Below are 21471 nucleotides of genomic sequence, written 5' to 3'. Positions count from 1 at the left end.
TGTATCAGTGGAAATTGTCAGAATTTGGAATATGAAAGACTCTCACACTGATGACAACAATTTTACTCTGTCAAGGAATCCTAGAGTAACTTCAGTGGGAAGAATATTAAATGAATGCATAATATCTGCAAAAAGAACACTGACTAGTATTACTTTCAAGCACACTTAAGTTAATGCTTCGATGAAATACAAGCAGGAACCTATTACTTCTGGAATAATGAGACCTCAAATGGATTATAGGCACAATGGCACTCAGAAGTCTACGAGCTGGTAGTTGACTCCAAGCACAGGGCACGTGCACAGTTGAACTGGTCCAGCACAGTGACAGAGACACTGCCAACTGACAGGTAGAAATGTCTTGACAATGGTCCCAAAGTTGTGTTCTGGAAAACTAAATGTTATGCTCCAGAAATGTCCTGAAACATGGAACTGCTGTGTGTGTGTGTGTGTGTCTGTGTGTGTGTGGTGTTCCCGTGTCCATGTACAACACATATATGTGCACATGTGTATCTATCTATGTGGAACCTAGTCCTCAGACATTGTTCTCCTGTTTATGCGGACAAATCTCTCACTAGCTCAGAATTCTCCAAATAGATGAGGGTGGCTGGCCAGCCCCAGGGGACCATCCCCCTGACTATTTAATGTGTGAATTATAAAAGCATGCAATCACGTCTAGATCCTAAGGACTGAACTCAGGTCCTTTCACCAACTGAGCTATCTCCCTCAGGTCCTTTTTGGTTCTTACTGTGTGCTTTGTAACCTCGGCAGAGTTTCTATGAAATGAAAAGATTGAAACCTAAAGGCCTATGTAGTAAAAATCATTCTGAAAATTCAGAATGTCACGGATCCGTTCTGTTTCTCTGTTGTCACTCTTGAGGAGATGCTGCAAGTGATGGCGGCCCAAATTTAGAGGGTCACTGCACACACTTGAATTCACAAAGGTGTAATCACACATGGGTAGACAAGCAGAGGTGGAAAAACCTCAGGGGCCCCCTGGCAAGTTTGGTTCATCGGCACAATACGAAAATACCCTTCCCAGCAGAACTTTCCATGAAGATCTCATACAGATTAAGTCAGGAAGTGATGCCCACATGAAAGCTATACACAGACCACGCCGGGAACTGTGCGGAAAGTTGGACATTAGATCCAACTTTCTAAAAGCATAATTGGTCATATCAAGAATATACACTTTGGCTTAGTGAATGAAAACTATTTTCCCCTTTACAGCTGTGTTTAAATGAGGTAACGAGGAAGCAGCTCAATACACATGTTCATAAATAGATATGTATGTACACACCCAGTGAAAATGTCCTTTACATTTATCTTTCTTCTTTAATCTTCATATCATTACACCAAAAAGTTGTAGCCTGCCGCCTCAAATAGACTGATTCATCATCTTCCTGAAGGTGTAAATCAGAGATCTGGCCTCACTCTGCAGTGTTATGTCCTTGAAAATTCAGTTCCAAAACCCTGGGATCAGCTGCTGTTATGAACCAGAGTGTATGTCTGTGTAAATTGTGACAGACTCAGACCCTTCAGCAGAGAAATACCTGCTGACTGTATCAAAATACAAACCTCTCATGCCAGCCACTGAGATTTCAGTGAAAAGCACAATCTGGGGACACAAATGACAATGGTCAACCAGTGGCGGTGACCTCCCAGCCTGCCAAGTGTTCTCTGCTGTTCCCTGATAATTCACTCTCAGCTGCCTCATGTTTACTCCTGCACCTGGTGGCAAGGAATATGTAACCTGGGTGTGACTTTCTATAGCACAATCTGGGCTATCAGTAATAAATAGGGTGACAGAATAATAAAGTCAAAGAAAATAAGATGGACCATATTCAAATGAAGATGCCAGTTAGATGGAAAATCATCACAAGAGAGCTCAGCTTTGCCATGGCTGTAGATTTGGGAGCCCATCTTCCCTTCACGTGCTCAGAAGGAAAAAAACTGGGAAGAGTTAGAGCTGAGACCATTTCATGTGGTGAGTGACTCTTTTGAGGGTTCTAACTTTCTTGATCTTTGCTTCTGAAGCTTGAGGGCTGAAACCCAAGAGCAGGTGGAATCTATACAGACAGCTGATTGCTATTCCTGAGAGCATTTGGTAAAATAGGCTATTTTTAAAATTCAGCGAGATGGGCAGTGATTCTCCCTAAAACAAGTTGCAGCATAAGACCCATTCTTTTTTTTTATTTTCTTCTTTGTTGTTTGTCTTTTGTTTTTCGAGACAGGGTTTCTCTGTGTAGCTCTGACTGCCCTGGAACTCACTCTGTAGACCAGGCTGTCCTGGAACTGAGAAATCCACCTGCCTCTGCCTCCCAAGTGCTGGGATTAAAGGTGCCCTTCGAGACCCACTCTTAACCCTTTCTTTGCTATTGGAAGCCTTTTGGTAGCCTGAGCCATCACCCTGGCTCTGGGTCTAACAGCCACTTCTTACCCAGGACTGTGATGGTGGTGTAGCTTTCCTGAGGGGGGTCCGTGTAGAGCTGGCAGAAGTATCTCCCTTCATCCGAAATTGAGACATTTGTCAGTGACACTTTGAGTTCACTGCTAGAAAAATTCAGCAGCTGAAACCTGCTGTCCTTCAAAGCTGTGAAACAAAACACAGTCAGTGATTGTGCAAAAGATGACCGACAATCTATTTTCCTTAAACTAGTCAAAGGAAAAAGTCAGATGCTAGAAAGACAGCCACAGAATGGAAACAATTTTTGTCTTTCTGTATGTGTATGGTACTATTTTAGGCTTCTGCAGCAGCAGCATGCAGACAAACAACACTGGTGACCTATTCTAAGGAAACTTAGGCACACACACACACACACACACACACACACACACACACACACAAGCGCACCACCACCACCCTACTTGGGGCAATTCCAGGTACTGTGCCTCTTCAATACTACTGTTTATGGTTTCCTGTTAGAGACAGGCAAAATGAAGTGGGAAGGAAGGAGCAAGCTGGGAGGACATGTCAGGTGGACAGCCGAGGTTCAGAAACAAAAGTACTTTTAGAATGAAAATGCAAAGCCAAAAACAAAGGAACAAAAACAATAACAACAATGAAACAAACAACAAAAACAAGCTGGTCCAAATTACGAAAGGGAACAAAAAAAAAAAAAGTAATTTCAAAGCGAAATGTAAATTATCAATTTTAAACATGTTTTAGAAGACCATTTAACTTGGACGCATCTAAATTTCAGGGAGATGAATTGGGCGGGAGAGCCTGACTCAGGGCCTTTAGAGGCTATAGCTGGTTACACAGATTTCTAAGTAAGTCCACCTCACAGTGGAAAAGTGATCAGACCCCCAAAAAGCAAATTAGAACCATCACAAAGTACTGTATTTGGGCTTCATATTTAATATGAGAAGTCTTTTTCAAAGTCTCCTTCATTTAGCAAAAGCTATTAGCACCACATGCATGTGAAATCTGGGACCACCCTGTGTAGTGGGACTCTTCTTCCCCCATGTATGGGTTGTGGAATGGAACTCTGGAGGTCAGGCTTGGGATAAGCACCTTTAGCCTTAGACATTTCATGGGCCCTTCTTTAGTCCCTTTAAATGTTCCTTGTTTATCAACATTTCCCACAGAATGGCCCAAAATACTAGGAGGGGAAAGGAGGCCAAGTATCCCAAAAGGGGCATGATGGATACTTGCTTCAGTGAGGTGTCTTGCCAAGCCATGGCAACTGTAGGAGCCTTTGGTGTCATATACAATTCCATTTCAAAGGCTGGCTTTTGTTAAATTGCATTTAAATGGAATGCAACATATGGCTATCTCTGTACAACAGAGGTTATGGTGAAAGCTGTAGTCCTGTCATTACAGGTATAGATTGCCTTGGAAACACCACTCTTTAAACCAAACAGATTCCCTATCAGAATGCTATATTTTCCTTGCCTTACCCTATTTGAGTTGTTTGTGTCAGCTAAGTATTTGGGACTCGATTGCAATTCACCTTGAATTACTACAATCAATTCCTATTGCAAAGTAAGACTTTTAAAGGGGACCATTCAAGGTTTCTATTAAGTAGAAAGATTATGATTGCCTGTCTCTTCTTCTCTCTAAAGAATTGACTAAACTTTAAGCATCTAACATTAAATTAGAAAGAGGTGGCCTTGGCAATCTCTTTATCAAGACAACACACAGGTAAACAAAAGTTGCTGTCTAATACAGTGGGCAGAGACTTACGCCTGAAGTCCCTGAAGTAAATGGTCTGCCTGTTGGGGTTCAGGAGCTGAATCACAGAGTCGTCACTTTTATTGACTTGGCAGCTGATGGTTGCAACTTCTCCTTCAATCACTGTCACGTCTTTAGTAAACAGATTCTGTCCATCACCTTTAAGAAAAGAGAGATAAAGGTCAGATGGAAGCCCCATCATTTAAATTTTAGTCCACGAGCTCCATTACAGCAAAAATGAAGTGAGAAATGCATTACAAAACTAACATCTGATATGGCCCTAAATACGCTTCTCCCTGGTTCACAAAATGAGTCATCAAACAAAGGGAGATCTAGGCTAAGATACAACTAAGCTTGGAACTGATGTGACTCTAAGAAAGTAAGTGGTGCTGGTATCCCCACCTCCGGTGTTTTGAACAGTCAAGTAGTGTGCTGAGGTGGAACCAGAAAGACCAGTCTACTAGCTGCTATGAACATGGAAGCTCTCCCATTTAAAAGAGGGAAGTTATGGCCACGCTTAGATCACATGTCCTTGATCCAAGCTAAACTTATGGGTCAATTACTGAAGCAGAAGCAGGAAGACTCATTAAATGACCTTGCCTAGTTAGCAGATGCTGACCTTCCCAATGTACAGGCACTTCATTTTGTCATGTATGAGAGTGAGGATCAAACTACCTATAACTCTTTGGGACTTAAATAAGATCCAGAAGGCCTACAGTTGAGAGTCTGATTCAGCTCTCAAAAGTACACCTTCATAACTCACCCAAAGCTCAAGACAGCCCCGAGCTCACCACCCTCCCTGTAGATCACCCCCTTCAGCTGTGAAAAAATTTCCAGAACATGTCAAAATGTGAGAGCTTTCAGCTCCACTGATACAAGGCTTATCTCTGTATCTGCTCTAGTTTGCAGCATCAAGATTTGTTCCAGCAGCCAGAGCATCTCCTAAATGTGTGAAAAGATCCACAGCACAAGGCAGAAGTTCAATTTAGAAGCAGAAGATAAGGAATTGTGATGTGTTTGATTCTGTGGTTGGCATAACAGAGGACAGGGAAGTCTGGGATACTCTTCTAGCTTTTAAGAAGCTGAGATGCAGGTAAAACAGACACCAAATCTCTACTTCCCAAGCAAAAGGTGTACTTACAGGCAGCAGACGTAACAGTAAGTCAGGAAGTGGGGGGGGTGGGGGGGAAACAGATTGCTCTTTTTTTTTTAAAACATTTTTTCTTTTTTGTTTTTAAGCATCTTTTCTTTTTTTTAAACATTTTTTCTCTTTTTTTAAAAAAACTTTTTCTTTTTTCTTTTTTTTTTTAAACATTTTTTTTCTTTTTCTTTTTTCAGACTGCTCTTATATCAGGAAATGTATGTAAAGTCCACGAGACAGTTTCCCATTTACAAAATGGGGGCAGTAATTAACAGCTATCCCACAGAGTTGTCATCCACACGAAGCAGTTAGCACTGTGTCTAGCTTCTTGTCAAACCAAACAGCTGGTAACTGCTAGTACTATCAACACTATCACCATCACCATGATATCATCATCATCCTGGTCATCATTATTACCAGCACCACCTCCACCACCACATCACCCTCTTCATTTCTCTAGACTCCCAAATCCCGTATTAAGCCATTATTATGTGTGGGGTGTAGCAAATGCAAGAATGCAGGCTGAGGATTCCTGCTCTGTAGGAGCTCTCTACGTAGCTGGAATGTGTCAGCTTAGGGTGGCTTCTTCACTCCTTGAAGAAATGTTGTCACATCAAGAAGCAAAGGTCAAAGATAAATGCTACTTTAAAAAAAAAAAATCAAGGCAGCATCAATAGAGGTACAATTAGAATAAATGGAGGATTTCCACCTGTGATCACATTTCTGTTGAAGGATCCTTTCTTGGCAGGACACAGTGGGGAAGTGTGATGGGGTGTCTAAGATGGCTCAAAGCCAAATCCACCTAGAAACAGATCAGCCCCTGGCAAAGGATTAGAAGAGAGGAAACCAGACGAATAAAGAGGAATGATTAGGGGCACAGAGAAACAGAATGCCTGGTGCTTGCAGAGAAAACCCCAATGAACCTTGACCTTGAGCTCTATGACCCCAGGGAATGGCCCTGAGGTGAGGACACTGGCCTGTGTAGCAGGAGGGAGGGAGGCTGTCCTGGGGAAGCTTAGAGGGGCTGAATGCTGTTACAGACGAACAGCAAAGTGAAAGAAAGTGATCAGAAAAGGCAACGTGGGTGTTTCTTGTTTTTCCTCTGTGATTACTGTGACAGACACAGAGCTCAGAATCTAGCATGAAGGGATGGGTTATTCCAAGGTACAATCTAAGAACAAGGTAACTGAAATTGCTACCAACCAAGCCAGCTCTTCCAGGTGAATCTGATGGCCCTGCATAAGAGTGACTAGAGATGAGTTCGAGGCCAGCCTGGTCTACAGAGGGAGTTCTAGGACAGCCAGGGCTATACAGAGAAACCCTCGAGAAATCAATCAATCAATCAATCAATCAATCAATCAATCAATCAATCAACAAATAAATAAAAGAGTGACTAGAGAGCAAGACACCAGACGCCAGATGTTTGCCGGGTAACCTAACCAGGGAAGGAAATTAAGGAAAATGACACTGTATAATGTGGGGATGAAGCAGTGTTAAACCATGGGCTTGCCTTTAGGAGACTAGGATTTCAAACAAGACCTTTTGGGGGCAGGCATGGATTTCTTCTATCTGTGCGGAGTTTATTAGCAACACAATACCAACTACTACTTTGAAGCACGCAGGACTTAAAGCTGCCTCTAATTTAATCCTGTTCTAATAAGACAGTTTCTGTGGAAATAAGTTGGCTTTAATTTTCATCCTTCGTGGAAGTCCTAAGGCCAGGATATTCTGAGAGGAGGCTCTTTTATTATATTCATAGTAGCCCTTATGCACAGGGGGTGGAAGCCAAGGAGTGGAGCATGCTTTTGCATTTTAAGAACAAAAGTAGTGATCAAGTCAAAGTTGTTTAAGACATATACTACACATGCATAATTATTACTCCAAGTGGGGTTTTGCCTTTACCAAGTCACTATGGAACAAGTCACTCAGGTGAACTTTGGCCATCCGTCACCTTTTGCCTTTGTTGGGTTGCTCTGAAGACTCCTGGTGATGTGGTTATATGATGTTAACATCATGGAGTTATTATTTTTTAATTAAGACCAACCAGAAATCCAGTGTCTCAGAGACATGTCAACTTCTAGCTATGCTAATATGGTTGTACTATCTATGCAAAAAAAAATTATGTGATAATGAAATATTTGGCTAAAAGACATCAAAGTGCTTTGGCTGATGGTGGTGGCCCAAGGATGCCATTCTTTAAAAATCACCAATAAATTATCCAGGTCAGCAGGATGACAGTTATATTAAACAGAGCCCCATACTTTGAGGCACCATAGATGGCTGCAGTGGGATAATAATGACCTATTTATTTGAGGCAAAGGGCTTGAGTGACAGCAAGGAAAATACAGTATATATGTCAGTACTCTACTGCCTGAAGCCTTTATGTAAAAATAATTTCTGCTCACATCCTCAAATATGTCTTCCAAACAGAAGGGTACATACTAGGACTTGATAAATTTCCCCCTTGAAATGGATGTTGAGACAATTAGGTTGTCACAAAATGCAATCTCATGTATAGCAGGAGAGAAACATGCACCTTCGGTATCTTTTTTAAAGACTGCATTAAAAAAAAAATCTTTCAGAGTTTTCTAAAACTCAATTAGCTGACATACTGTCAAGGAAGGAACAGCACATGTTCTAGGGAACAGAAGTCAAACAGGTAGAATATCTAGTGATTAAATGAAGCTGTTAACAGCCAGGTAAATTACTTTAAGGGTAGAGCAGTGGCTGGTGTGTGAAGACATTTTTTGACCACTAATTGGTATATCTGGATGAAGTTTGGGAGACAGAATCAAGCTAAATTTTAATTTACACAAGAAGTTATTGTGATATAGGGAGGTTTCCTATACATTTCAGACTCTTTGTTTTCTATTTTCCTTAACATCTATCTACTCATGTGTGCATGTGTGCATCTAGAGGGCAAAGGATGACCTTCCGGTGTCAGTTGTTTCTGTCTACTGTGTGGGCTCCAGCCTTTGCTCACTCTTCCACCATGAGAGCCCTGTGGTCTGTTTTTCTAGCCAGTCTTGCTCTGTGCCCCTGGCTGGTCTGCTACTAGCTATGTAGCATTTACAGCAATCTTCTTTCCTCACTGTTAAGTATACTAGGATTACAGACACGCCCCACCACATTGGCTAACTTTCAGAGTTGCTCTGTAATTTGTAAAAACAAATCCCCGAATCAAAGAGAGCCCTCCATCCATGACCAAGCACCTTCCATCAAACCAAACATTTCTTGGACAGACAATGACAAGAAAGCTTATTGTCTACAAAAGGTAAAACTTACTCTGATGACTACCAGTGGCCATTATAGCCCCTTGTTAGGAGTGCTATAGGAACATAAATTCCTTATTAGCTCTTTTCAGCTAATATAATTGCTCAAGATGCTTTTCTCAAACCTCCATATTTTTTACACACTCCCTTTGCATGGCATTGTATAAAATGCTGGACTCAATCGAGTCTATTCAATCAACAGTTATGTCCTTACAGAAATGACAAGTGACAGGATCTCAAATCCAGAATTGGAAGTGAGAAACAGGATGGAGAACTAAGATGTCTCCAGTGCTGAGCGGGACGCTGGCTGCTTCCCCATCTCCGGACTTCCCCTGTTTCGCTGCCTCTGCCATAAAGATTGGACTGCAGAGACTGACTTGGGGAAGGAAGTTGCCTGGTCCAGTTCCACTAAGTGGGTGGGCTAAGCTGGTGTTAGAACCTGGTTCTGGAGCACCCCCCACCACACACACACACACACACACCCTGCTTACTAGCCAACATCTCAGGACTGGTTGCTAAGGCCCCTTGGGCTCTGCCTTGAAAAATTTACTTGTTTTTAAAGAGGGTTATTTCCTTATGAGCAACTTGTGATTTTTTTTTTATTTCCATAATTTATCCTGAACACAATTACACACTTCAAGATGAGAGAGAGGCCGCCCTGAATGTAAAATACCTGTTTACTGCTGCCTCCTCCTCCTCCTTTCTGCACTCAGCACTCTCTGCCCCCAGAAAAAGCCTTTATTACTAGGGCACGGTGGGCATTTGCCAGTGCCCAGAGCTCTCGCCCGTGCTGCCTGGCTGGTAATAAATACAACTCTTCATTTATGCTGGGGGAGGCTCCCCAGTCCAGCCCATAATAAAAGGGTAAGTCAGAGTTAAAACAGACGTCAGCTCATGTGCTGGCAACTATGGCAACTGCCACCTACCCATGCACACAGAGGGGGACCAGGGACTAGGACACTTAATTGGGTGGGCGGTTTGCCCAGTGGAGCAACACATGAAGCCCCTGGCCTGCTCCCCCAGCAGCTAAATCATATTAGAGAAACTCTGTCCACATCCCTGCTCTAGGAAAAGCTGAACCCCCAACATTAACTTGGCAGGGTTACTGTCCAAACAGGAGGCACTTAAGGCCCAAATGCAGAGGGCTAACAGAAAAACCCATGCTAATGATGACAAACTCAGCGAACACTTAACCCATACTACAGTCCTTGAAAATGTACTTCTGAAATTCTGTGTGCATGTAAGCATGTACTTGTGTGCGGGAACATGAGCCAGTGCAAACAGGTGTAGCCAAGGCAGGATGGCAGGTGCACTGCTCTGCCCTTCTACTCCACTTCCTGGATACCGGGTTCCTACTGGACTTGGAGCTCACAGTGTTTTTGTTAGCCTGGTGCTGCAGAACTGCCTGTCTCTCTCTAGCCACCCCACACTAGGTTACAGACAGTAGTAGCCAGTTGATGTGGGCAATGAAGGTTCAGACTCAGGTCCTCATGCTTGACCAGCAAGCACTCTTTCCCACCATCTCCTCAGGCCCAATTCTGGAAGCTTTAGAGCAATCACTCAGGGTTATACATTCTTAGTCTCCAAGAGGCATCAAAGTTTGAAACTATCAAAGAAACAAAACACCTGCATGTCTTTGGAAACTTTATTTTTGACTGCTATGGGTGCCTCATGTGACCTGAAGCTTGCCCTGTTTTGTCACCCATGTTCCCTTCTATTGGATCCTATTTTTACTACCCTGTTGAAGATGTGACTAACTCAGAAGAAGAAAGTCCATTCTGACCAAGTGAAACTATTATTAAAGGCAAAGGCACTGCAGTTCCACCTAAAGTTTTCAAGAGCCAGAACAGAGATGAGTATGCTCCAGGAAAAGAAATGAAAGGGAAAAAAAATTAAGATTCTGTTGAAACCCAGAGGGAGAAATCTCTCTAACTACATATGTTCCCTCAAGTCAACGTAAACACAATGCACGCTACAAATCATTAACAAAGCCATTAAGATTTGATTTCTATCTAAGCAATTATTGTCAGCATATTTTGTACATTTCCTTTAAAAGACTCGATCCTATCTTTCAATTCATTAAATAGTTCCCTACATTTACAGAGTTTTATATCAAATCAGAAACCTATTTGAATTAATAAGAATTACAGTAAAAGTAATTTGAAAATAAATTATTTGAAGTTCAAGCCACGAAAGCTTTTGATGAAAGAATTCAGTCCCATTTAAACATGACAGTAACATTTCGAGTTGGCCACATACTGATGAAGAGTGAGCAAAAGCTGAGTCCCAAAAGAGAGTTCCATCACTGGGGGATTAAAGGTTAAGGAGATAACCTCTTCAAAACAAATACAATTTTTTATTTTTAAGGAAGGTAATAGCCCAACCTTCATGAATACCTGAATATTTATTTAAAATCAAAAGTAATCCACCCATCTATGGTTTAGAAAGCTTCGGCTAACCTTTTTGATCCTTATTCATGTTTTTCTGTCTACCAAAGTGAAATGGGAGTGTTGTGACTGTCTGCTCCAAGTACCAGTTCTGGTTTCTTAATGGTCAAAACAATTGTGACCATGAGCTTACAGTCCAACAGTAACTGAAATGGCAAAGATCCCTGAGGCTGACCCAGACACTCTGTGCCACCTTCTTCATTCAACAATGTTAAAGACACTTCCAAGAGCAACTCTTCTTGACAGAGATAGACCCCGGGGCAGAGACTCCAGGGCAAATACCAACATCTTCAAGAGGACAGGTCAGGTCATCTGTCACAGAGTTCTCAAGGAGTGACTCTGCTCACCTGTGTCTACATAACATGTATCGATGTGTTTCTAGTTATAAAAGCAATCTAAGCTTGCGGTTTGTTGCTGTTCTGAAGGCTATGTTATGGTTTTAGCTAGTATTTCTAAGGCTGTGTCCTATGCATAGAGGTGCCCAGCCCCTCCTAAGCATCTACTGTTCTAGAATTACTGTTGCATCATTTGAGCTTATAGAAGGAAAAAAATATTGAATTGCCGCTAATCTCCTTTTACAATCAGTAAAAGGTGAGACATTTTTCTGAACGGCGAGCTAGAGAGTATTCTTCCTCGGTGCTGGTTTTTCTTCAATTAAAATTGTTGATTTCCCTTGCATACAAAACAAAAAGTATCTGACACAACATTAAGCTATTCATGAATATTCTGTATACACATTCTTGTTTAGTTGACTAATGGCAAATTAACGCTCTCTATTTTAGCTTAAACACATAGTATAGGTATGTTTGATTAGCATTGAATTCCAAAAGCTGATTACTATGCATGCTTTGATTATGTAATTACATAATAGAGTATAATGGCTCCTTTGGAGTCATTATGATCTATATGGCAAATATGTTTCAGTTTTGCTATAGTTTAAATACATGCTGAGATGACAGCTCATAACAAGGTTCCACTTTTCAGTCTTTATCAGCTAAATGGGCATTTCCTCATTCATCCTAACATCTCCTTGACACCAATTAAGGTCTATTGTGGCAAGCTGCATACACTTTTGAGAAATCCTCTTTGTTGTCTTGGCATTCCAAAATGGATATTAATTTTAAAAGCTGTATTAAGCAAAAGACCTGGTTCTTGTTTGTTTTGTTTTGTTTTGTTTTGTTTTTTTCTAAGGCTGAAATTTCATCTTTCACCCACCCTCTGAAAGCTCTGCCTGGAATCACATCTAGTTCATTAATCACAGCTCAGACAACCACAAGGGGGTTAAAGATGGAATTTCACCTTTAACTCCAAAATGCAAGGGAAGGAAGCACAGCAGAGAATACAGATGCTCATGGAGGTGGCTTATGGCCATGGATGAAGCTCAGGTCTTCCTGAGCATCAGCCACACCAAGGGACACAAAGGCCCAAGTCTGTAAATCTCCCCTCTCCTGTCTCCCTTGTATTTTGAAGTTCCTTGGGGTGGAGGGAGCTATGAAACAGCACAGCAAGGGCTCTCCTTCACAGCCCTTGCACCGGGGTTTTGATAGATCTAAGGCCAACACATCTTCCAGAGTCAAGAGATTTTTGATAATTCTACCCTGACCTTACAAACTGCAAACTAGTCTGGTTTTAAAATAGGAGAAAAGTTACTGTAAGGAATTATGTAAAGTTTTTCTTGTCCCCATGAAACTCTTTAATCTCAGCTACAAGAAGAGTTATTTCTGCCTTTCCCTCCCAGGGGAATGATCCTTATACCATGCCAAACTAAAGGTGACCAGAGTCTCAACTTTAAAAATGAACACACACCTAGCTATTTTTACCATTCCCTCTATTGGTTTTTAGCATGGAGGCTGAAGAACTGGGGTCAAGTACAGTACAAGCTGAATTTACATGGAATGGGCATCTCTTTTGTGCGAGGAAACATTGATTAGACACAAGAGGATGCTAGTGACAAAGGAAGTAGTTACAGAGCATGCGTGTCTCCGCTGTTTCAATTTCAACCATCACATTAGCTTTCTTCCCTGTGAAAGACTCCAGATTCAATAACTTTTTAATCAAGGCCTGCACCACTAAAAAGGCCAAGCCAATTATGACGCTTAAGGTCTAAGCTTGTCTGATCCCCAAAAGGAGGAGGTGTGAGCCGCCGCCACACTAAATGTATCTATGGAGTGGTACCAGCCATGAAAACCAAAGGTCTGCATTAATTTTTCAATTAAAATGCAAGAATCAAAGAAACTGACAGCAACAAACGAAACGAGAATATAAAAATAAACCAGAAAGATTACTAGTGATTGCTGAATCCTGCTGCTGTTCACGCTGAAAGGGGAGGAGCACAGATTTCCCCGTCTCTCTCCATTCCCACTCCTGCTGGACAGCTTGCAGGGCTACATCTTTCAGCAACAAGATAATGTATTTTGTTGTTGTTGTTTGGGGAGAATACTGCCTAAACCTGAAGAAAAACTCCCTCCACTAGGTAGGCTTTATGGAAAAATTTTAAAAGATTGATGGAGAAAAACAGAACCCTCAATGGAGTTTTATTTGCTTGGGAGATGGCATTGAAGTTACCTTGTGAAAGAGTCCCTTTAAGCCTGCTAAATCTGCTTAGAGGCTCTTGGGAGAAGGAGGGTGGCTCTTAAAAATATTAATTAAAAAATAACCACAGTCATCCAACTTGGACTTTGGAGGAGAACAATCTGAAGACAGAGGCTTTTTATAAAACTAATTGTGTTGGCAGAGCAAATGATTTCTCCTCAATGGGCTCGATTCTTCGATGCGCGTTTATGGCGAAAGAAGAAAGGACAGTGTTAGATGGCACTGCCTCAGTCCAACTCAAGGCTGGCTGCAATGCCAGCATTTCAAAATGCATTATGCTTCTCCCAGACAAAGTGGAGCTGTGGTGAAGGCCAACTGTTGATCGCCTGTGTCAGCCACTTTGCTAATGAACTGATAATAAGATATATTCCATTCCCTGGGACTGTTAAGTGATGGTTCTGCAGAGTGACAGTGGGCGGTGCAAGCCCTGCTGTCCAAAAGCATGGGTCCATGACGGGGTTGGGGGAAGAAAAATCACACAAAAGGGATGGGTGGTGGGTGTATCAAGCAGCTGAGAGTGGATGAAGCCCATCCTTTGGGGTTGTCCATGGGCCCCCAGAATAGCTGAAGTCTGAGATGACAGGAAATGGCTGTTTTAATTGAGGTAACAGAACTATCTCCATTTCTGAAGCTACAGCTATCCACAATGGAAACATAGGGTCTGTATGCCTGAGATCAAAATTACTTGTTAAAACACTTGACAATCAACCTAAGGCACAAGCATTAGGTTTTGTTGTTACTGTATAGATTTTCCTCTTACCCAGAAAAGAACTCCATGGCCAACTATTTAGTGTATGCACAACAATAGCCATGGCTGGGCTACAACAGAGATTCTATGTTAAAATTTCCTAACTAAATAAAAAGCACAGACTTTAAGAGTGTGAACATGGCTGTCCGCTATAGTCAGTGGTACTGAAACATGCTTTACCAGTCCCCCTAAGCAGCAAGCATAGCAGAGATAGACACCGCTCAGCACTTGCCCTTACCAGTTACGCCTCAACAAAATTCTCTAAATTGAATTTCTGTAGAACTCCAGCCTCCAGTCTCAATGGAGATGGCACATGCATATCCCCTGCTTTCCAACACCCGACTCAATATCATTTTCCCTTTGATAAAAGGTACCATGATTGAACTTTTGTTGGTTTTTTTGTTTTTTTTTTTTTTTTTTTTTTGCTTCAACTCACTAAAAGCTGAGGGTTTTTTTTTTCTCTTTATGTTTGCCTCTAGGGGGTTAAAAGATTAACAATTAGTGTAAGATATTTAAAACCACAAGGTTATTGCAAGGAACTGTAATTCTACAAATATACAGAAGAAAAAGGAAGTAGCAGCTATTCTTTATGTCTAGAGGCAAAAATGCCAAATGATTTTCTAAAGTGCTTGTTACTATTAATTTTTTAGCATCAGAACAATTTCCACTATTATCTAGAGGGGCCATTATTCAAGTCATCTGCATGAAAACCAAAGCTAATTTATTTTTAAGGTTCTTCGTTTTCAATGTACTAGGTATGGTATTTTTTAAATTCTCTGTGATCTCATTTAAACCCTACTATACTCCCATGTGGTTTGCTGTCTTCTGACTGTACCCCACATGCACACAAGGAAACTAAGAAATGGTTGGACCTGATCCAGTCTGTTTAACCCTAGATCTGCTGCTATTAACAATCCCAGTGTATCAGAAAAGTAGCTAAAAGGAGATTGCAGCTTCTGATGCTAGAAGAATAGTGGGAACTGATGCAACATTCTACGACATCTCATTTATGACTCAGGAATAAAACCAAACAACATGCCCAACACAGCAGGAATAAGGAGCCATGCTGTCCGTCCATTGGCAACCAGGGCTCCAATATGTGATACTGATAAAACCAGCCCCATAGCCAGAGGCCACTCATCGGGTCTTTAGTATTTAGGGAGGCGGCAGACTGATCCAGGCTCAGCAGCTCAGCCCCAGCTTCAGGCATTTACAGTACCTGCTTCAAGGGCATTCATTAGTATCAACAGTCTATGTGACCAAAATATCACTGTAATAGCAGTCTCTCCTAATATCTCTTCTGTTCATTTTTTTCCCTGCCAACAAGAGCTATTGAAAACCTTCCAAATTTAAAGCTTAGAGAAGTCAGGACAAGCAAGTATGGCTATCAGTTGGAGCACATCAGATTTGGACTCCGAGGGAATGTCAGCTTCAAATGACATTACTCCAGACACAAAAAATGAGGGGACGAGAGGCGAGAGATGTTTCATATTCTTATTCTAGAGTATCCGGAGTGTGTGTAATGTGGTTTGTTGGAGAAACAGCTGTAAATCCACGATAATCATCATGCTGAATAATGCTCAACATTCAACTAACACCTCCTACCAGGAACCCAAGCAGCTTTGGACTATTACATGAAACAACAATTTCTTAGCTGGAAAATTGGCCCTTATTGGTGAGTTATGCACAATATCACCTGCTAGTCAGCAAGCAAGTGGTGGGTGGCTTAGGATTTAAACCTCTGGGTGCCTGAGCTGCCATTCTCAGCTAAGTCTGAAGGAAACACGCTGGACTCAGGAAGCTGCGCTCGGCCAGAGTTTGATGATAGGACCTCATAAGGAGAGAGGCAGCAGACCAAGGAACTGCCTTCCAGATTCCATGCTCACACTTGCTGATTGCCCAAAGCCAAGCCCATGTCAGGCAGAGACGCAGAGTAACGATCCAAATTGGTGCCATTATACAAATAACTTGATTAGTATCATCCAAGTGTGGGCTGCTGATTAATCATCACTGAAATTAGAGATAAGTGATAAGGGCATTCATTACTCATGACTTGTTTTTCAGGAGTAAGGGGGCAGCAGAGGAGAAAGGAGAAGAGCATTAGACTTGGAAAACAGGGATCCTTGCTATGGTTCAAAGCTTCCTGGTGATGCAAATGTATAATTCTGAATTTTCCTACATATTTAAATTGGGTAAAGGGTCTCTCTCTAACAGGGTTATTATAAGGAGACTTGAGTGAAGAAATTGCTCTCTCTCTCTCTCTCTCTCTCTCTCTCTCTCTGCCTCTGCTGTAGAAAAGACAACTTTGAAAATTCTAAATAAAGGATTATATTATTCTTCAAATCTCTCCACAATCACACAATCATCATCATCTCCAAGACCTCCATCTATATTACCACAACCTTTTGAACATCTTCAACATCTGCTTGAATTTTTAAGCTTTAGAATTTTGGATGTTATTCACCTCTCTTCATTTCTTTTCCTGTTATGATGTTAGAACACTCTGACTGAAGCAACTTAAAGGAGAAAGAGCCCACTGTGCCTCGCCGTACAAGGCACAGTCCATTACAGCAAGGAAGTCAAGGCGCTGGGGCTTGAAGCAGTTCGTCGCTTTGTGTCTAGTCAGAAATCACAGGCGGATGAGCACAAGTCAGAGTCTGCATTTTCAATTTATACAGCTCAGGATCTCTTGCCCAGGAGACAGTTCTGCCTATAGTTAACATGGGTCTTCCCACATCAATGAACACAACCAAGAAAATCCCCCATGCGTATTCCCAGAAATGATTCTGTGTCCTGCCAACCATCACCTTATGCTATTATAAAATTAACTGAAAAGCAGAGAGAAAATGTAAACATCTTTGTTGAGAAACATGTATGTTAAACTACATACTCACTGCTGTATAAACGAAAAGTATAAGGCACATAGCAGATGTGCGCAAAGGGCTTACACTGGAATTAGACACAATGTACAGCATTCAAAATGGGCTCTCTCCATTTCAGTATAAACCCATAGTAAGTCCAGAGAGCAACTTCCATCTTCCCAGGAGAGAAGGGGTGGACAGCATCAAGTTGGCAATACAACACAGCATCTTCATTGGAAAATTTCACAATCAACATCTCAGATACCTGGCAGACTAATCTGGCATGATGTACAGGCATTAGAGCGGGCATAACTGATTCTTTCTAAATGCCTAAACTAAGACTAAATGGAATGAAACAAAAAAGTGTCAGCACTTGCAAAACTAGCCCTTTGTCTAGTTTTAAATATAGGAAGGGTCCATGAAATATTGACATAAGCAGGAATGGCTGACCCTTCTCTAGATCACCTTAGCCTATTAGGATCCTCTATGTCCTCTGCTCTTTCTGGCCACTGTAGGCTGTCACTCCTCACACACAATTTCCTCCTTTCTTACTAAGAGCAAGAGCTTATGATAAAGCCACCAAGCATTGAGAACTTTCCTGCTTAATAATGAGTTCCTGGGTGTGTCTGCAAGGTCTGAGGTCTCTAGAAATGCAACCTTTTCTAAGTGCTGCTCTCTTGTGGCATGTGGGGGTGTAATCACCCCCCCCCCATATAACACTGGAGGAAAGAAAAGATCACAGAAAAATTTAATAATAATATATGATTTAGCTTGACAGTTATACCCTGACACTAATAGATATTCTTAGGTAAAAATACACGGGTCGAATGAAGGAACAAATCAATACACAAATGATGTCTGACAATAGTTGGCTATTATTGGCATTAAATTCTTATTTTACCACTGGATCAACCCATGCCCCTCCATCACTAATCTATTCATAAAAGCAGAAAAGCTGACCTAGAGAAATCCCCCATCCATCCTGCAGGTTTGAGTGCAACTACTAGCCTTTGTTTTGTGTGGTTGTGAGGAACATTCAGGGCATGTTGATGGAGTGTGCATGCCATCCAGAGGTCAAACTTGGGTGTTATTCCTTGGTTTTTGAGGGTGCCACTCCCTGGTGTGGAGTTCACTAAGTTGGCTAGGCTCACTAGCCAGTTAGCACCAGAAAGCTGCATGTCTCAGCCTCCATAGTGTTGGTGGTATAAAAATATTGACACCAAGACCAGCTTTTTAAAATATAGGTTCTATGGGTTCTTGGATTGACCTGCGCTTCTTGACTTGCAGCACATACTGAGTGTGCATGTCACTCTTACTTTTCATTATGCATACATACTGTTCCACTTGTTTACAGGGTGCTGTCCCCAACTTGTCTTCCAAGGGGTCAATCCTATCTCTGCCTTTATCAGCTTGATCTTGGGCCAATTACAATTCCCCACATGCAGACAGGACATGAAAATGTCTCCTTTACCAGGTTATGTGGAGAACCAGTGGATTCTCATTTGAAGATTTGAGCCAAATCAATGGATTGATAGAGCAGCGAGCTTAACGTGAGTTGTGCACACCTAAAATTACTTAATATTATTTAATTATGTTAAGCTCTTTATTCCTGTTTATCTTCAAATAAAAACTTTAACTATTTACCTGTGTTGTTACTTTAAGTATTTTTACTGTCATCTTATTTTTCTTTGAATTCCTAAGTGTCACCATATATAGCAGGTACTCAGTAATTGGCCAACCCTGAGTAAGGTTATTGAATAAGAGTCTTAGGATTTCACATGGTCTGGACACTCTCAATTTTAGAAATTTGTCCATATAATGTCCAAACATCTTCAGATATATTTATGCGCCACATAGGTTTTGAATTAAAACTTTGAAAAGGATTTTGATAATTTTTACTTTTGAAATGATTTACAATAGGATATTCTAAAATAAAAATAAATCAAGAATTTATTTATCAAGGTTAGAAAGCAAACAGGTCTTTTTGATGTATTTATACTGCACAGCTTTGCTTCAAGGAAGACAGACTGACAGACAACCCTCAACCCCACAGCCCAAAGTGCTAATATTTGTCTGCCCTACCCCCATAGAAGTGTGTCACCATTGTGATCAGAGACCTGTAGGTCCAGTATGAGTGGAGAGATCATGTTTGAGAAGACCCTTGACTTGTATGAAACACTGTGCAGACTCTAGTGTCCTAAAGAGAGAGCACAGGGGATGTTTTCCACAGAGGTCATGGGCCGGTTACGGAAGGACATCATCAGGTAGGCTAGGCAGTTTATACTTTATCTTATAATTAATACAGAGTCAGGGAGTGATTTGGATCCAGGGAGTGATACAATCACACCTGGACTTTGAAAGATGTTTTATAGAGAGGGAGGGGGATTGCAAGAAGGCAGAGTTGTATGAGAACTACAGAAGGCTGTTAAGACCTAGGACAGGAATGGGAACAGTAAGCAGAGATGGGCTCTGAGAAACAGGACAGACTGACGGGTCTACAGAGGATAGGAAGGAAGGCAACTTAGCAAAAGGATTCAGTGGCCCTTTGCTTGGATCTCATTAGTCACACAGTTCAATGACAGGTATTGCCTTAAGGAAAGACTGGCAAAGAGCTAACTTTACAGTGGTCTGAGAGCTAGGTGTGGTGGTGCACCCCTTTACTCTCAGCACATGGGGGCAGAGATGGGTGGATCTCTGAATTTGAGACTAGACTACAAGAGAGTTCTAGGCCAGCCAGGCTATACTGAATGAAAAGAAGTCAGAAGACAAAAGACACATACTTGTTGCCACTTCTAGTAATGACTAAGATGTAATACTTCTTATTAATTGAGAATTTCATACATGTATATAATGTATTTTGACTCTAGTCACATTCTTCCACTTGACTCTTCTTAAATCTTGTCAATTTCATGCCCCCCTCTTTTTTGAAATAACCCACTAAGCCTGGTTTGTACTGTCCTTATAGATACTCATGGATATGGGGTGAGAAGCCACAGATGCAATTTGCTTTTTGTAGCAACTGTTTATACCTATATGGAGTGAAACAGTCCAGCTTCCTTACCTTCCCGAGTCTTCTGTCTTCTGTGTGGCCCAGCAGGAGTATTAATAATGTCTCAGTGAGTGTAAAACATACATAACTCCAAACTCATACCAGAACTATCAGTCAGGATCTGCATTTTAACAAGAGACTAGGGCCATGTGGATTTGAGAATCTCTGGCTAGAGTGCTGTAGCTGTCACTGTCACTCCTTCCTTAAACAGATGTCACGGGCAACATGAGATCACTGGCTTAAGGCAAGGCAGACCCCAGGAGGAGGCACACAGACAACCTGTTTCAAGGACCCAACATATCTCAGTAGGTCACTGGACAGAGATGGGAATCCCCATCACCAAGTGAGGTCAGCTTCCAGTAAGAGACATGTTTAAAAGCAAAGCAGAGAAAATGGTATGGACCGTTCACCAAGTCAGGAGGTACTGGAATCCAGCATCGTTCCTCCGGCTGCACATAACCAACATGGACAAATGCAAAACCCTCTCCCCCAGCAGCTGCCTGCTCCCAGAGCAGACGGATTATTGTGCACTTAGCTGCAAAAGCACCCACTTCGAGTCAGCACTGTCACACATAGTGGGGTTTGTCAGTTCACAGGCCGCAGTACCCTAGTTAAATTTTTGCTTATTTGGTTTGCTTGTCTGTTCCGTGTTTGTGAGCATTAAGCCAGTGAAGACAAAACCCAGTAAATCAGGAAACAAAGCAAGCAACCCAAAACAAAGTCTGAAGAGGCTGCCGAGGTTTGTTACAAGTGATGAAATCCAACTCTATGATTTGGAGGGAGGGAAAAAATAAAAGCGACAGTACCTATTACAGCAGGCCTTTTCACTCTGCCTAGCAGATAAGATTTGCTGCAAAAATACAGGTAACAGCATAAACAGAAGTTTAAGGAAAATAATAAGAGTGTTCAGCTGGAGGCAGAAAAGAATCAGGTCTGCAGAGAGCCTGGTGGAAGAATGCTCAGGGGAAGAAAAGATAAACAATGGTTTCACTTTTTTTCACCATCTCTTAATGAACATCCACAGACTGTCCTGGACCTCTGGCTTGTTCTGTTATCTGGATGCAGGCTAATAGCATCCATACTGTTCCTGGAGAAAATGTCATTTCCTCTGAAAACAAAGATGTCACCCAAAGTGAGAACCACAGGTTGGGAACATCTGTCCTGTCACTCTGAAACCTCACGTACCT

General features: G+C 41.7%; 1 protein-coding gene across 6 annotated transcripts in view; it reads right to left on the bottom strand.

Moving 5' to 3' along the window:
* The window catches only part of Cadm1 (cell adhesion molecule 1), a 325077-nt gene that overhangs the window by 60951 nt on the left and 242655 nt on the right, over nt 1-21471 (bottom strand). For all 6 annotated transcript variants that reach the window (XM_031345160.1, XM_031345165.1, XM_031345161.1 and 3 more), the window contains exons 2-3: nt 4187-4333; nt 2438-2590 (exon numbers count right to left, since the gene is read on the bottom strand). In XM_031345160.1, coding sequence (XP_031201020.1) covers nt 2438-2590; nt 4187-4333 — 300 coding nt within the window. The remainder of the gene's footprint in view (nt 1-2437; nt 2591-4186; nt 4334-21471) is intronic.

The sequence above is a fragment of the Mastomys coucha genome, unplaced genomic scaffold (genome assembly GCF_008632895.1).
Source record: "Mastomys coucha isolate ucsf_1 unplaced genomic scaffold, UCSF_Mcou_1 pScaffold23, whole genome shotgun sequence".
Taxonomy (NCBI): domain Eukaryota; kingdom Metazoa; phylum Chordata; class Mammalia; order Rodentia; family Muridae; genus Mastomys; species Mastomys coucha.
The sequence above is the reverse complement of the archived record's forward strand: the minus strand, read 5'-3'. Positions and strand labels throughout refer to the sequence as shown.